The 17,927-nt window shown below is 35.9% G+C and overlaps 1 protein-coding gene across 1 annotated transcript in view; it reads right to left on the bottom strand.

Moving 5' to 3' along the window:
- Positions 1–9,688: 9,688 nt before the first annotated feature.
- fbxl17 (F-box and leucine-rich repeat protein 17) overlaps positions 9,689–17,927 on the bottom strand; it is a 259,378-nt gene continuing 251,139 nt past the window's right edge. The window contains exon 10 of the mRNA XM_066711238.1: positions 9,689–11,518. Coding sequence (XP_066567335.1) covers positions 11,381–11,518 — 138 coding nt within the window. The 3' untranslated portion in view covers positions 9,689–11,380. The remainder of the gene's footprint in view (positions 11,519–17,927) is intronic.

Here is a 17,927-nt window from a genome sequence, read left to right as displayed (position 1 = left end):
TAAAGATATTGACACAAGTGAAGTGGAGGACACGTGAGAGGTATGCAGTCAAACTACATTGGGAATCTGAGCCTTGGCTGAGGGACGCGGTGCCAGGTCAGTAATTGCGAGGGAGAGCTGTAATGAATAGCAGGGAACACAGTAAGCAGAGTGAGAGGATCAGTCTAAGGATCTGTCCTCTGAGCCACAGCATCAGTAATGACCCGATGTTGTGCTGCTGGTGCTGTACATCACCAAAAACTCCTCCCGCAGCATCCACTGTGGTCCCAAATGGCTCTTTGACAACAGGACACAGTGCGGGGCTTGCGATCTCTTTAAAATATGAAAAAGGCTCAAGTCTACATCTCTCTGCCCTGCCGTATCCTCCTATTTTTCTTCAGTACTCTCAAGCCTTGTAAACCCCATGCTGGGGAATTCTGCAAAGCCAGTTTCAACGCTATGTATTGTTGACTTTCCCACACTACTTCCAGAGAGTAAATACTGGAAATTGTGCCAGACTGGCTGCGTGAGTTAAAATATTAAAATGAGTTCATATTAAAAAGAGATTTAGTAGTATGATATTAAATTGTTAAATACAAAGAATTTAATGTTAATGTACAATTACTATCAATATATCAACTGAACTCACCTAATCTTATCCTTTTATCTTTGAACAAATATTGAATTGTATATCATTGATTTGGGAAAAGCAGTGTACAGTAAACTGCATAATATTAGGATGCTGTAATAAGTAATAATGAGATATGACAGTCTAATGAGGGATACTTATCATCAAAATCCATGTGCAATAACTATAGGGTCCACGGGAGATTTTTAGTTTGAAATAATAGAACTAGTCATACAGTAACAAGAAGTCAGTACGAGTTTAGTCAGGGACAGCTGGAATGAAAGCAAGAGGGTCAGAGCCAGGGTAATAGGTGGGGTGGTTGGATTCTCAACAGGAAAATGATTTATAGGCATTTCTTGTGCGAATGTGTGCACTCTGGTTACTACAACAGATATTTGTAGAGAATTGCCTTATTAAGGGTTGCCAAAAATTCTAAAGGGCTGACCTGGATTCATAACTATAACAAATGCACTTGAGAAGGAAAACCAATTCATTTGAGTTCATCCAGTGTTTCAAAGCCTGATGTAAGTAGACACTGATGTAGCTTACATTACAGAGCAGAGAAAGGAGATGGATGACGCGGGTGGCACGAAACACGAGGAGACGGCAAAGGAAGACAATTATGAGGAAACAGTAAAGTATGCACTGTGGTACTTTGACTTAGTAGTAGGCTGCTGAGATTTTGGACAAGGGATGGAAATAGCCAAATATTCTCTCTCAAATGTTATTTATTTAATGCCTTGCAGAGTGACTAGAGGAAGCACTTATCTTTTTAACCACAAAACTTAATTTCCTGAAGTGTGTTTGCCAGAGCTGCTCATACATGCTGTCCACAGCACCCCTGAGCCTAGAAATATGCTGAAAGTTACAGCATATCCATTCACTGATATGTTTTATGGAGTTTCTAAGAGCAGCTGATTATGTATTCAAGAGCACCAAAATACTGTATTCGCTTTGTCTCTTTCTTTCTTTCTGAGGTAATAAAACAATACTGTTTGTGGAGGTATCGGTGCATTGATTGCATGGTTTCATTAGGCCTTGTGTGATTTAAATCAAATATCTCAAGACATTTAGCATCCCGAGGCTAAGAGCGAAACCTGCAGAATCACTTGCTTTGAGTCATTTTACTTCTGACCAGAACATATTGAATTATAGTATTTATACTGTTTCTAGCTCAAGAAAGGTAATTCTGAGTTGATTGTCTAGATAGGCACCATTCCTATGCCATTGAATTAAAGCACAAAGGAATTTAGTTGTAAATCAGTGTGAATATTATATCTAAATAACATTTCTTTATTTTTATGTTTTCCTCAGGAACAATTTCTGGCATTTTAATAACACATAGAACTGAGATGAAATAGGAACAATCATCTCTACATTTGTAATATTCTGGTTAACTCAGGTGTTAAATTTCCAATCTGAATACAGACTGCAATCTCAGCTGCTTCCTAGCACCTGCTTTATTGCAGACAATTAGGAGACTAAAGTTCTCCACAGGAACAGAAGTAGAAATTTAGAAATCTTCTATTTTTTCACATGAATTGTTATCACCTCATTTCCTGTGAGCACGATGGAAATGAATAGGCAACCTACAATCTTTCACTTCAATTCACAATAAGAAAGTACACCTTAAAAAAAGAAAAGGAAAAATCTTTTAACCGTAAGCAGTAGTGTAGTGTATCAAAACATTTAACAAATGCTTGTTTGTTCTTGTGAGAGAGGGAATCTGATGCTGACTTTGACCCGGCCGTAACCATTTCTCAATAGATATCTTTGTCAGAGGAAAATATTACATTATTTTCACACATAGGTGACATATTTCAATGAAGAATTAAAAATATATTAGATCTGGGTGAGTTTGCATTTTCCCGACAAACAATAATTCAAGGAACAATTTAAAAAAAATGAATACTGGTTTAAACAAGCAGTGTTTTGGATATTTATGTCTTTATAAATAGCAATGGCTGCCAAGGAAAAAATACAAATGAAGAACATTAACTCAATCTGTTGCTTGTTCATGAGGCACATATAGGACCCATAATGGCAGCTCCTGAGTAAACTCTTATTAATGGCACTGAGCAACTCTTACTCAAAATCTTTTCATTGAGAAAGCATCTAACTGGGTGTCATTTTTGTGCATTTTTTAAATTGAATGTGTTACTTCCTCTCTGGTTTCATTCTGTCATATTTATGTCCAAAATGTAACTACATCATAAATTGTGGATTTCCATTTAAGCTGATTTATTCCACATGCATATCATCACATGTATCCTGTGTGAGTCAACGCACAGTAATGTTCTCAGATATCCACATAGCGCAGATGTAAAAGCTTTGTCAAGATGCAAAAGTAGGGAGTTCAAAAGGGCAATAACTTCGGCAAACTACGTCAGAAATAACACCATCAATATTCACAATCTGTCTTAAAAACACAACAGGCATTGTGCAAACAACAACAAATAGATCTTCAAAATTTCAACTTAATTTAGGCTCAGGGAATCAAAGTATTCCCAGCTTGTGACCTTTTCAATCCTAAATAAAGATTTGCACAATTAATTGCTGTTGAATGTCACCCCCCAACACCCCCCCACCCTTAAATTAGCATATATATCAACACCAAACTTTGCATAGAAATTAAATGGCCTGATTTTTGGGTCTATCAGTTTCTCTTTTTTTACATTTTCTATTAAATGTCAGCATCACATGAAATATCACCCATTTACTATGTTTATATATGCGCACACACTCACACACACACACATATATCACAGCCATGCTATGTGCCGGTCTCTTCAGTCTTTTAGCACTGCAACGAACCTGGGGTGAGAGACTGTAATGCAGAGAGCTGGTAGGGTGTGCAGAGTGACACACTATTCAATCTCTCCGGGCGTTTATGTGATGCACAAGATCAATACATTGTGTAGTATTGTCTATTTGATTGGCTGGTTCAATATTGTAGTCTGTCAGTATTGAATTCTTCCTCCATGGACTTACGATTCTGTTTCAGTCATTTTCTATACGACATCCAGCCTAAAACTGCGCAAAGGAAACTTTCAAATGGCTTCCCATGTTTTGTGCATATTTCTGGAGTGTTTCTTTCTCATTCACTTTTTTTTTTTTTTAAAGCACCAAAATAAATTGTTCATTTTTATTATATACATGCTCTTGCTCTTTGATCACTTCACAACAGACTTTCATCATCATCATAATAATAATACATTTATGTGGACACAGCAATTCATTTCTCCTTTATTTCCAATCTGGACTATAAAATTGTTTATCAACATTTTCATCTCAATGCGGTGGCCCTTGCTGTGGCTCAGGAGAGAAGCAGTCAACATGCATCTTCTGAAAAGTACAATCTCAGGCCATCAGCCTCTCTTCAGACTGCGAGTTCACACGCAACGGAGGAGCGCTGGAGGCAGGATTATTAACACGGCTCTCACCCGTAACACTCCGCAACACCGAGACTCAACTATCACTGCTGGGCAGCAGGCTGAGGGAAAGATTGCTGACCTCAAACTTACCCTCTTGATGACCTCTTTAATAAGTGCTTTGTTGAACATTTAAACATTAAAACAATCTTATAACTAGATTTAAACTTGTGGTTGTACAAAGTGTGCATGGCTTTTATTTTAAGCCACCTAAATTCACGTTGATGTTATTTTTGCTATAAGGAAATGTGTATTTATATCAACGTATGCAGACCACTAAGTCAAGTCTATCTGTTCTCTCTTGAAATCATGTGCTTATTTTGTATTGTGTCTGGTGTTAGAAAAGGTTAATGAAGGACAATTAGACATTATGTCCCTTCAAATGTGATTATATCCCTTTAAATTAGATAAAATGGGGAAAATGTGTGTGTTAAATAGGAAAGGTTATATCTCAGTGCTTACAGCAGTAGGAGCTCTGTCTGGACTCCAATAGATTATTAAATACGTTCTTAAGCATTGTGTAAACATAATGGACCTTGCACATGTATTTTTTTAGTCCTGATGTAATTCTAATTGTATATTTAAAACTGTATTTGAAAAACACAAACTTTAATAAAAAAAGAAAAGAAAAAAGTTCTGGAAAAAGAGATACCTGAAACAGAGAGCATCAGAATGAAAATATTAGCTATAATAAGTGGAAAACAGACTTGCACAGTCAGGGGAGATTCTGAAATATGTCCTGGTTAAGTGCATCTGCTTTAAAAACTAACTAAAAAATATATCCAAATTGACAGTCAACATCTCAACATGAATCTGTGCTGAAATTCAGACAATCTGCTTCCAATTTCACTTCCTAATGTACACAATAAAGGCTCAGGAGAAATACCACCAATAGCGTCAATATAATGCTAATAAAGCCAATCTGTCTCTCTCGCTCTCTTCTTGATTTTTCACTGGAAACTGCAACTTTAAAGCTAAATACATAAGTCTATATTTTGAAGATCGTCCACTTCTGAAAGGTCTGTAAATATGTATACATGTACCCTGAATGCAGTGATGAGTCTGTCATGTAAATCTAGTTGGATGTTGTAGTTCATCATTAATGATTTGTGTCATCTAGATAGCAATGCTGTCAGCAGAGAGCAAAGCATGCTAGAGGTCCTCCACTCCTTAATGTTTCTTTCCTTGCTATGCAGAGATAATTACATGCACTGCTTAGCAGATCATACTCTTCAACAATGTGCCTATTATCTCTGTAATATAGAATAATGACTTAGTCTCCATGATGTCCGCGCCATGTCTTTTCCCACCAGACCTCTGTAGAAAGGCCACCAATCAAGTGCATGGAGCATCCTGGAGCTGTTTTGGCACTGTGGACATATTCATTCTGAGATGTTCGTAACACAACCACAAGTTTTAAGTTGCAAAGCTGTAATGTAACCCTGTTTTATCTTACAGTCACCTAAAAGTAAAATATGAAATAGCATACCTTTCAGACTCCAGTTTTACTTTGAAAACCCTTATTGTGTCTACAGAATTTCACATTCGCAGATCACAGTTGGAAATGATTTAGAAATTTGCAAATGACTCAGCCATTGACCTACAGAGCTGTATCACGGAGCTCATCTGCTGTGGGCATAGGCCAAGTCCTCCAGCGCCGAGTCACGCGCGATGAGTAGGTTTCCGCAGGTAAAATGTGTGTTCTCAATACAATGTTCCTCCACAACAAAGCAATGCACTGCAGTACTGCCCTCTCAACTGCATGAATCTTCAAGGTTTTGTTTTATTTTTCTCTTCCTGTGTCTCTAGGCTGAATGTAAGTAGGGTAACATTATTCAGTCTTTCAGCTCACCCTGTTTCCCAACCAGTAGACCATTGGGCATGAACAGATGTGCCACAGGATTCTGGACAATTCTCAAGAATAAAATCAAATAATAAATACATAAATAAATAAGATTACGCTTGTAATATATTTGTTTATTTAAGTTACATGTCAAACACAGGTTTCTCACTGAAAGCAAGTTTTATTTTAAATGCGGTGGGCTTGGGGGGTTGGCATGCTGCGCAAAGTTGTAAGTGAAGTAGGTGTGCCTTGGGCTTTAAAAGGTTGCTCTACAAAAGACTTTCACAAATACTGAACAGAGGGCACTATTTCAATCATAAGAGAAACAACCTTCATGGTTAAACGCCACAGCTATTTTAAGTTAAAAAAAATAAAAATAAACGGCATCTCAGATTTTTCTGCGGTACTTTTTAAAAGAAAAATATAGTGATTGGCAGCAGCGCTAGCATAATAAAACTGATTTAGTTTTGCTTAAAAGCCAATCCTCTTGTCAGGAGCAGAGCCAAATGGGCACAAAGAGCGATACAATTAGCTGAGGGAAGGATCTAGATATAAAACCAGTGTGGATTAGTTTGGGGGATGATATTGCAATGCCAGAGTCATGATAATGTTAACTCATAGAGATATTCTCAGACCAAGTTGTGCGGTGTGCTCCTCCCAGCAGTCCCAAGGGGGGAGGCTGAGAAAAGGTCATTTTACAAAGTCATCCATTATTCCTTGTTTTGTCAGAGATGGCTAACTAGCTTAATCAAATAAGCTACTTGAACTCTCAGAAATAAATCAAGCAAACAAGCAAAAATACATAAGAAAATACATACATTAAACTTAAATAATAGAATAACATCAGAGTCCTTACATACTGCTTGACCAAGATTTAATAGGTTTTAGCTGAGGAATAGATGAAATCTGATTGTTTTTCTACATTTCTACTACTTAAATTACAAAACTGTTTGATAACAATTCACATCCCTGGCCAGGAATGTCACATGTGTCTCTAATCCAGCAAGAGGTCTTTGAGCAAAACACAAACCACATTTAAAGCCATTAACGCACAATTTCCCCACTGTGGTTTTGCTTTTCTACTCTAGTTTTACTATAAAAAGGAGTACTTAAATCGCTGTCAGTTACCCTTGTCCTCAGTATTTAACTTTATTTCAGTCAGCAAAGTTACAGACTTATTCCTCTGTGTGGTTCTGGATGGAAAATACAATGATGAACATAACCTAGAGGTATAACTGTGTTATTACAGGTGTATCCTTTTGTCTAAAGTGACTATAAAAGTGTATGTTTATCGTGAGGATGCTGTTAGCTTTACTGCTTAATTGATTGTGTTAAGTAATTGTCTTTCCCCTTTATAATGTGTGTAAGGAAAGGTCACCAAGAGTAGATGATTTCAATGGAATTTCTTATAATGGTGAACAGGGTATACCACTGACTCAGAGCAGTAGAAAATAATCTATTAATGACTGCCGAGGTCATCGCCACACTTCCCATAATAATCACTGGATTTGGCTCCATAACTGAAAATATCACCCCCAGCCCAAGAATAGGTGTGAGCAACTTTGAATATTAAGAAAGGCTTAGTATTTGACAGCTAATTTATGCCAAACCAAAATAATATTTGTATACAGCAAATGTTTGAATGCATCGCAGATTTAATTACTGTGTTCAGTGTGTTATGATTAATTATTTTTCATATATTATTGTAAAACAAACAAACAAACAAAAAACAATTTAGCTCAAATTAAATCAAGCTGCTCAAGGTTACATTTACCCTATTACTTAATACGGTGCCTGGTTTAAATTTAATTCCCAACGTGTGCCAAAACAATGTCAAGTTCCAGTAAAGCTAAAAAAAAAAATTCTTTAATCAAGGGGAAATTTGTCTTCCTTTGTGGTGTTCATATATCATTAAGGACAATGTATGACATTCCTTAATTTCTCATTCTTTTAAAAGAAAACCAGATACGCTTTGTTATTTTTCGTTTTCTTTTTTAACTTTGGTCCCAGGGCCCTGTGCTTAATGCAGTATGACCATGTTTCAACTGGTCAATAACAAACTGACAGTAGCAAGGCTCGTTTGATGACATATTTCACTGAAGCATCTCATTGAACTACTATGCTCTTGTTTAACACGGCTCTGTGTTTCCACAGGGACTCTGTGTGCTCTTAAAATTCTGAAGGAGACTACTGATTGATTGATTGATTGATTGATTGACTGATTGATTGACTGATAGTTTTAATAGATTTTTCTTCTTCAGAACACCAACAGGGCCCTTAAAGAATATCCCTGAATGTTGATTTGCTATGTACTGTGGTATTGTATGCAGACAACTCAAAGTCACTCTTCTCAACTGTAGCCTTACATCTAACGCAAACGGCACGTGTGACTTGAAAATTGAACTTTGGCACATCTAAAAAACATACTATACAAGTCTGTGTTTCATTACTTTGATCTATCCTTATTTTACGGTTGTATTTTTTTTAATTAATATATATATTAATGGGAGAATTGTAGCTGAAATCTGACTTTCTTTAGAAAATATGTACAACTTATGTCAAATCTTCATCGTGGAGTTTAGCTACACTGGGACCTGAAGGCGATATCATTTCCCTTTTAAAAGTGTTTATTCTCTGCAGGGTAACACCACAGCCGGTTGAGTTGATTTCCTCTGGAGTTGTGCAGCTCTCCACGCAGGATGAGGTTTGTGTTCATGCATTAGTGCTGTCACTTTTCAGTTACTCAAAAGTTAATATAAATAAGCAAAACCTCAATTGATTACTATTTGCCTTTAACAGTTTGCAGATGTCGGCGAGCAGCAGGGCTGAGCCGTGTATTTGCAGAGGCAGGTGAAGCCTAAAGTAACTGGTGTGCCCAGGCTGGGGCTTTTTTAAAAGAGAAAGGTGTCAGATTGAAAGATCTAGCTGCCGTCCATCTACCTGGGTATCAGTTTGAACAGCTGCTCTGTCCTCTTGCCTAAATGAGAGGCGAAAGTTGGCATCTCGGTAGGGCTCAAATTAGTGCCATAATTAACGAATTCAAAATAAAAAAAGAATGTTGAGATCAAAAATAAAACAATTGAAAGCAAAATGTATAGAATTGTAAACAAAAATAATGATAACAAAAGCAAAACAAAAATTGAAAGCAAATAATGTAAAAGTGAGAGCACTGGAGTCCCTGCCTTTAGTTACGATGGTGCAATGTTTGCTTTTGCCAGTCATGGCTCTCCATTGGTCCACTAGGTTTGAGTGACGGTTCTTCCTAACCCAATCAGTGAGCAGGTGAGCTGGTCTGACAGTCACTAGTATGCAACAAATCTTTCACTTTACCACTGATTGTACCCACACAACTGAGTAGTGACCCTAGTGCTCTCGCTTTAACATTATTTGCTTTCATTTTTTTTTTTTGCTTTTAATATAATTATTTTTGTTTACAATTCTATACATTTTGCTTTTGATTTTTTCATTTTTGATCTCAACATCAATTTTTTCTCAACTTTATTTTTCTCTTCAACATTTTTTTATTTTGAATTTGGCGTGAATTTGAGCCTATAACAAACACCAATTGAATAAAAGAATCAAGTTTAAATTCCATGGAAAGACATCGACCATTGAGCGGTTCTTTGTTTTTATCTGTTCACAAATATATAAAAATAACACCAGGAACCCAGCACAATCATTTGGTCAATTGTATACTAGACAAACCTGAACTTTATGAGGGCCTTGAACTCGATACAGCCAACATAGCCATGCTATCGTCAAATCTTGGTCTTTAGATGCAGGAAATAATTTACAAACCACTTTGTTTCTTTTTCGTTTATTTAAACAGAAGACCAGTAACACTCAAAGGAACTTAACAAAAATAGCATTGTCATTTTCAGCGAATAAAACAAACAAAGAAGAACAGGGTTTTTTGTTGCTGATATATGTTGCAGTCCTCAGGCTGTCTGATGTAAAGTCAGTGAAACACAGATTTAACCCTCTAGGAAGTACTGTATATATTGCCGACAACTTGGATATCTCCATACAGTACTCAAATGGGTTAATACAGTTTAACTATAGCCCTTTGTGGATACCTACATATTTTCTGTGTCTATATATATATATATATATATATATATATATATATATAAATAAATGCCTGAGTGTTTGCATTTAAAGTTCATGGTATGATAAGAGAACCAGACAACTTTCTTCAGACTTGCAAAATAAGGTATAAAGAAATGCAAATCACTCTTCGTAGAATAAGGGAGCTCTCTAATTGTGGGGTCCTCGTAAGCTGCAGGGGAAGCAATTCTACAGGCTATCGTGCAATTAAAATAGAGCCCCCCTTCTTCTCAGGAAAACTAAATGTTGAAATGGTAAATGTGAAACTGCATATTAAGTGAAAAAGATTTATTTCCATGCCAGTTATACATTTGTCTTGTATCTAAAGTGGAAAGACCACAATGTTCTATCTAGTTTTATGAAAATTGAGAAATTCTAAATGAAGTTATCAAATCAAGGATTAAATGTGAAGATATCCAACAAAAAAAAGAAGAGGAAGTGAGATGTTAAGCTGATAAAATGACTTGTTTTAATATTCTACATGTCATTACAAAGGTGGAAAAATTGGATTTCTTCAAAACCCTAGGTACTGTATAAGATTATATAATTACTACATTTTAAACACCCCTGTTTAGTAACTGATAATTAGGTTCCTCAGTTACCATTGCACAAAACTTTGCTATTTCACACAATAAAAAATACCCTGGATATTTGCATAATAGTGTGTTGAAACAATGACTTACTAGCAGTAAAATAAAGTGAAGGATTTTAAATGACTAAAACAAAATATTGTATGTGCTGTTAAGTGTGGTATTTACTTATCTCTATTCTGTTACTAAACAATCAAAAATGCAGTGGTATACAAATAATACTGTATATATCTTCAAACAAACATTTGTATTATGCAGAATATGGTACATATGGGCTATATTACTTAATCACAATCAGTTTCTACCAGATTTTAAATTATTAGAAAATCTAACAATCTGTCTCTAAAAAGTATTTTTTATTTCATTTTTTGTTTGTTTTTTAGAAATGAAGACCATACAAAAATCAATACATTTGTGTAGCATACTGACAGTAGTGATTTCTTCTTTAACTCCTTCCAAATACTGTCGTTTCTTACATCATTTCAACTGATTACGCTAGCCCAGACAAAACAATGTACCAATGAAGATTCCTGAACACTATTTCAACATTGCTTTGAAAAATCTAATCTTACACAAAATTTCTCTCTTACATCTCATCCTGTGTTGTCAGGTTAACAAAGTATCATTTCGGTTGCCTTGCTTTACTAGTGTCTCTATAAAAAAAGATCAACATTTTAACCATGAAACAAAAACAAAAACAAACAAATAAATACAGAACTGTTGAGTTTGGGAAGGACAGGGGTATCTTATCCTAACAGACGCACTGAAGGTGAGTGAGTGAAATGATGGATGGCAGTGCCGGTTATGAGGACGTGGAGGTGTTGGGATTCCAGCCCATTTGGTAGGCTCTCTCGAGGGTCCTCTTGCAGTCCTGCATCACAGTGCTGAAAGTTATGTGAGGATAGTGCTGCACAAGCTGCTCCACCGTCTCTTCGTTCACCTGCCGATGAATAAACCACAAAGGCAAAAACAAAACAGGCAGCAATTAGACACCAACGGGTAAAAGCGTCACCTTGTGAAGTAAGCACACTTAAATGTCAAGTCATCTCGATGTCCCCATTGACGGAGAAAGGCAGAACAGAAATCTGTCACAAGCACAACACAGGAAGAAAATATTCTCACCATCGGACGTATTTCACAAATGAAATTAAAAATAAAAGGAATGATTTTCTTGATTTTGTTTAGTTCCAGAACATTAGTGTGTGCACCGGTAATAGCAAAACATGTCTGGCATCTTCTGTGTTGATATAAAGGTTATAATCAGCTTGTCAGAGTTTCTCCCCCCAAAACTAGGAAATCTGCATCTTATAATGCTTGAACATACATATTTAGCACATATTCATTTCCACTTAATTCCTAGCTAGCTTTGATCTAGTTTTATTTTTAAAGAACTCTTAATACCAAATGAAGAAGAGAATATCATGCAAAATGTACTAGTGCAGAGACTGTTCCACATGTTTTCCAAATATACTTAGTTTAGTTTACTATTGTTACAATTTCTTGCAAAATCATCTTTTAGACAATGGTAAGAAAGCCAGAGTAAAAATAAAACAAACAAAACAAATATGCAATATGGTCAGAGTTATAATACAATAACCTTTGAACTGTAATCTCCTGGAAGGCAGTAGTAAAGCAGCTCCGGTCACACATTAGAATAGCTTATTTAATTCAGATTACTTTAGGCCATGAAGAAAGATCACAACACTTGTCATAATTTGGCTGTACTGCACACAAAGTGTTCTGCTTGAAAGCCTATTAAGAGAAGCTCCTATGCCAACAACTGGCAAAGTGCCTGAATGTAACAAGTACCATTGTCCCTGTGGCAATCAATCCAGAATTATTACATGATATCACAAAAAAAAAAAAAGGAACACATAATCTTTTTAAGATGACACTCCTCCAGTACAACACTTCTGTCCACTGGCCAACCCCCCCCTTGTGTGCTACAGTATGCCCAGGATATAAGCATAACCAAATGTTTCACTGTGGGAGGTTGCAGTTTCACTTTCCATAGTCCACAAATAAGGAATCTCTTGGTTGGCACTGTCAAACATGCCATTAACTTCATAATATACATTTTGGATGAAGGTCTTCTGATAACATACATGTATTCCAAACTAAGTATAAGTCCTGAAATAGATTTTTCTTGAGTTTTGGGGGCACATATATACAGCTCTGGAAAAAATTAAGAGACCACTTAACATTGATTTCTGAACTTGGAGTTGTCTCGTCATTTCTTCCAGAGCTGTATATTTAAAATGTTTTTTTCTTAAATGCTTTAAATGTATTTATTTGGATTTAATACTAAAAGCAACTGCAGATATAAACATACATTTTGTAATCTAACAGGTGCAAACATGTCATGGTTTGGTCTTTGAAACGGCCAGCTGAGCAAAGTATCCAGTGTTTGGGTTAGGACCCTTCAATTTTACAGCAGAATGAATAACTTGAATATCTGTCAGAATACCATAAATTCCTAAACTTCAGTCATTCATTTGCATTTTATTTACCCCATAGATTACATTACATAGTAAAACGTTTTCTTTATTTGGATTGTTAGGAACCTCTGTAATTTACAGCTTCCTAATGACACGTTTGATAATGGGAGCTTATACTGTGTGTTTATTCTGCTTGGAGTGGGCAGATGTAAGGGTTACCTGACAACTGCCTGCACCTTTCCCAGGACCAGCACAACAATGGCCCTATCAAGGTCCACAAGAGACAGCATCAGGAATCTTTTGAACAAACTGACACTAGCAGACCTGTTTATCTCAATACAGGTCTATCATGGTCACTGAAGAACAATGAAGAACTCTGGTCTTCAAAAGCTGCAGCGCTTCATTAAAAGCTTTGGAGGCAGATGCTGTTACGGAAAGAAAGCTGAGAGCTAAATCCACCTGAAATTTCCACTCGGGTTAATCATTTCACTCGATCAAACACATGAACCCATTTCACCCTGAGCTGCCCTTCGGAAGTTGAGTTTCACCTTGTAATCATTTGCACATAAAATATAATACAGTGACATGTAAAACAAATATTATAATTTAGGAGAGTACAATCAAGAACATAATATTACAGTAGATACCCTTCAACACCAAATGATATTCAAGTTTATCTTCCATGTCACCATTGTAAGGAAAGACAAATATATTTGTAGAAAGTTTAAATCCATTTGTTTATTTTTAAGTTACATATTTATGTTAAGGGTGTATTTTCTGGATCTGAGGAGTACTTAATATTGTCTGATTGAGCACTTAAATGTCATTTCTGGTGAAGAAACAAGGATAAAGGGCATATTTTATCCTGAGTGAAATCACCAGTTTCTAGCACCTTTTGGGTCAAAGGGATAAACAGTTGAATGAAAACATGTTTTTTGAGTGGAAATGTATCTGTCAACTCATCACGTATAATCTGTAATTTCAAGTTTTTTCCATGCAACAGCATTTTGACACTGGCATTGAGCTGTTAGTATACACTCCAACATTGAACCACAGCATAATGGGAAAGTGGAGGTCACTTCGGATGTTGAGCAGATTTTACAGCCAGGTTTTTAAGACCTAGTATGAAATGCAAATGCATTCAGTCATGATGTAAACTAACCATCAACTCAAGCAATTCACAAGAAAGCAGTGCACTGAACATCAATGTAAACCTCAACCCAACGAAGGAGTAAAATGACTGTAAGCATTTTTTGCTTAATGTGCTTACTCTACCTACCTACAGTTTTGTGTAGTATGTTTAACATCATACATGTAAATGTTTATTAGTATTAAAAAATAAATAAATAAAATATAAATATTTTATTTTTAATTTTGTTCTATTATACTGTGTCTACATCCAAATCAAACTATTTTCAAGTCTTCAAGCTGGTGAAATGACTACCTTTTTAGCATAAACTGCATAAAATAAAAAATTCAAAGCCTTTCAGACCCCCCCTCCCCTCTCGTGCATTATGTTTATGAGGACACAAAGCCTTGTGTGTATTACTATTTACTGTTTGAAAAGACACCAAATAATTGAATTTATGACTTGGCTAAAAATGTCAAGAGACAGCTGTAATGGTAAACTTTGAGTCTACATCATTGATAGCAACGATGTTCTCTCTGTGTGATAAGGAATGTCTGTATCTGTTCAGATCAGAATTTCAATCCACAGATAACAGGTAGAGCCAGTCACTGGGGTTTAGTTTTATTGCTTTTTAAGTGGGTCAACTTCAGCAGTGCTTGCATGAGCTGCTTTCACTGCAACTGGATTATCACTACACAGAATGATACCTTCATTACAGACCTACAGAAAAGTAAGAAGTAGTAAACCACAAGTCCTCTTATGAATCGTAGTTCTTACATAAAACCTTTGTTTGTTAAAAAGTCAAATGCATCGCCGAAAGCATTAGGATGTTTTTTCTTGTCATATGCTTCGCTTGAAATCTGTTAATCTCATCTACTGTCCAGATGTACATTGGAATAGTGTGACTTGCAAATGGATTGCAAGGTCTGAGAATAACAAGAAAACAGCAAGTTTAGATTGTGTTACTCTGATAATGGTTAATATGATTTCTGTAAATGGACTCCAGCAAGTTTTCATCATAGTGTGGTGCAAGACAATTACGAAGACAGTCAAGTAATTCAATCTGTATACATCTGCATGAAAAATAACTAACATATTGTGAATAATAGGTTCACTGTTTTTTGGGCAGATATAATGCCAGAGACTAGGGGTAAACTATGCATTCACATCAGCAACTGCAGAGGCCTTATTACTGGACCATGGCTTAAAAAGCAAAAGCAGGTTTAATATCTTTATCAGGGTAACATCTGAGAGTTAGTGACAGCACACCCATAACCTACCTACAATGGATATCTGCATGTATCAACTGATAAGCATGTCTTAAGCTGTCAGATAACTCTTAAAACCAGACTACTTACAAAATCAGACATAACATTCAGAGTTTTTTGTTTTCAGATTTTTGCAGGAATGGCATTTTTCAAATATTTTAATTGGATCTCTCAAAACTCAACTGTTCAAGCAAATTTGGGTTGACATTTTCAAACTTCAAAGACTTTTCCAGAATTAGTATTACAAACATTTTAGGACACATCGATGCTATTGGGGTGGGATAAATATGCTTATTTAAGTCTGTGCGTTTCCACATATATTAAAATGGGTTGTGAATAGCTGTAGGACAATAAACACTTAACATTTGGTTTGCTGCAAAATGCATCAATATTGTTTTCACTTTGGTATTGATGCATTTGTTTCATGATTGTTTCAGAAGTCACGGAGGTAGTATGTATACAGCTGCAACAACATTAGATGGAATATTAAAGTAACACAGATTTCAAAGCCGTTTATTGTTGTCTTAACCCAGTGGAATTCTGCTTGCAAAGTCTCAACAGGGTTATACTGTCTGAGATTGGTTTTCGTGTCCCTGAAGTATCTAGACAAGGACTCTTCAGTCAGGCTGATTGTTCTAAGCACTTATGTTTGCCTGGGGACCGGACAGGTGGACGAAATGCCCTAGAGCGATCGCTCTCACTCTCTACAGTACGGGAACACGGGGTCTGCAAGGATCACACCACTGTACTCTCGATGAAAAGACATCATTTAAAGTCAAATTGCTTTCTTCATGGTATGCGGCTGGTAAAACTCACTACTTTACCTTTCAATCAGATACAGCCATCAGACTAAGACCAGCAAAATTAGTGGTTTTAAGGTTGTTTGGTGTGGTTTCTGAAATAAGAAACTTAGTTCATTCTTTAGATGAGTAAGTACTGTACAGGATTTACCACCAGCATGCTGACAGATCTATGTCATGTTTAAATATTACAACCCAGTTTTAATTTGCCATTATTTAGTGGGAGAAATAATATCAATTCACATATTTAGATTAGTTCAATCTATATTTGGAAGAACTATGCGGCAAAACCTGAGAGAGGTGATTCTGGAAAGATCTAATGTAGAGAAACCATGAGAAACAATGGGAGAGAATAGGAAACGAGTTTAGATTCATTATCATACCTATTTTAAGACACCGCATAACATTTATTTGAATACTGCAGTACTGTAGATCGTTTGTTACTGTCATTAAGAATTCTGAATGGCAATGTATCACCGCAAAGATGTATTGATTGCCATAGCTTTCAAATTTAGTAAGGACTGCATCCACTTAATAAATCAGGACAGCACAACGCCTAAAACATACAATGTAGCCTAGTAATGTCTATTTACTAAGCTTTATAAAGCATTCAATAGGTGCTTTAATGATATGCTCTTGACCATTAACATCAAAATATTATTCACTTTCTAAACTAACATTACCATCACCTTGTGGGAACTATTATGCTTAATTTAATATTGAAATAGTGTCAAATATTCTTCTTGATGGTTAAATGATAATTTTTATTTCTATTATCAGTTCAAGTTCCCTGTCTAAAACACTGTAAACTGTAAGCAGAGTTTTACAAAAAGATAAGCAGATTAGAGATTTCACAGACTGGGTATTAATATTCTTTCACTCGAGAAGACTGGTGTTTTTAAATCCTAGTACTGTAGCAAAAGCAGCCTTTCAAATCAGCTCTCAAAGCAACTTAAATCAATTTAGAGAAAATATCCGAGCTTATTGTCTTGTTCATATTTAGCAAAAGTGAACATATGTGAAGAGCCAACAAGAAAGAAATGACAGGTGTGTTACGAAGACATAAAATCCCTTTAAGACAGCTGTGCTTCAGCTTTATCTCTGAAACTGTACATGTTATTTATCAGAGGATTACAGATTTGCTTTTCAACTGATTCATTCATCTGATTAAAAAAGCAAAGAAACACATGAGAAAAAGTGCTACGGACACTTATCTATCAAAGCAAATTTCTAATTTTAAAAATGATTTTGTATTATCAAAGAAAACAACACTATTTGAAAACAAATAACTGACAAATGAAGAAGAACAAAACTCAACACAAAGAAAAGAGGGACATGCGCATCTCAGTCATATTTGGAGGTTGAGCACACAAACAGTAGTATATTATAGCCCTTAAGGCTCTAAGCTGTGATCTTTAGGGCTGGAATTTCATACTAGACGTACTAAATAAAATGACATCTACTTTCAGATAAAAGGGTGTTTTTTCCCCTTCTTTCATAATATACTACATCAAAGCTGTGGAAAACAGTGTAGAAAAAAAAGGTCAGACAGCACAAATCTGATGAGAAATGAATTGATTTGATTATTTTCATGGTTTGGATCAATAACGCTCTTTCTCCACTGGGGCTCTGTTGCCTGAAGGCAGTGGTCTAATCAATTGAGCCAAACAGAGCATGCCGTCCCCGGGCCCCGCCGTGGCTCTGATCTTTTCGG

The sequence above is a fragment of the Amia ocellicauda genome, chromosome 8 (assembly GCF_036373705.1).
Source record: "Amia ocellicauda isolate fAmiCal2 chromosome 8, fAmiCal2.hap1, whole genome shotgun sequence".
Lineage (NCBI taxonomy): Eukaryota > Metazoa > Chordata > Actinopteri > Amiiformes > Amiidae > Amia > Amia ocellicauda.
This window is presented reverse-complemented; position numbering and strand designations above follow the sequence as displayed.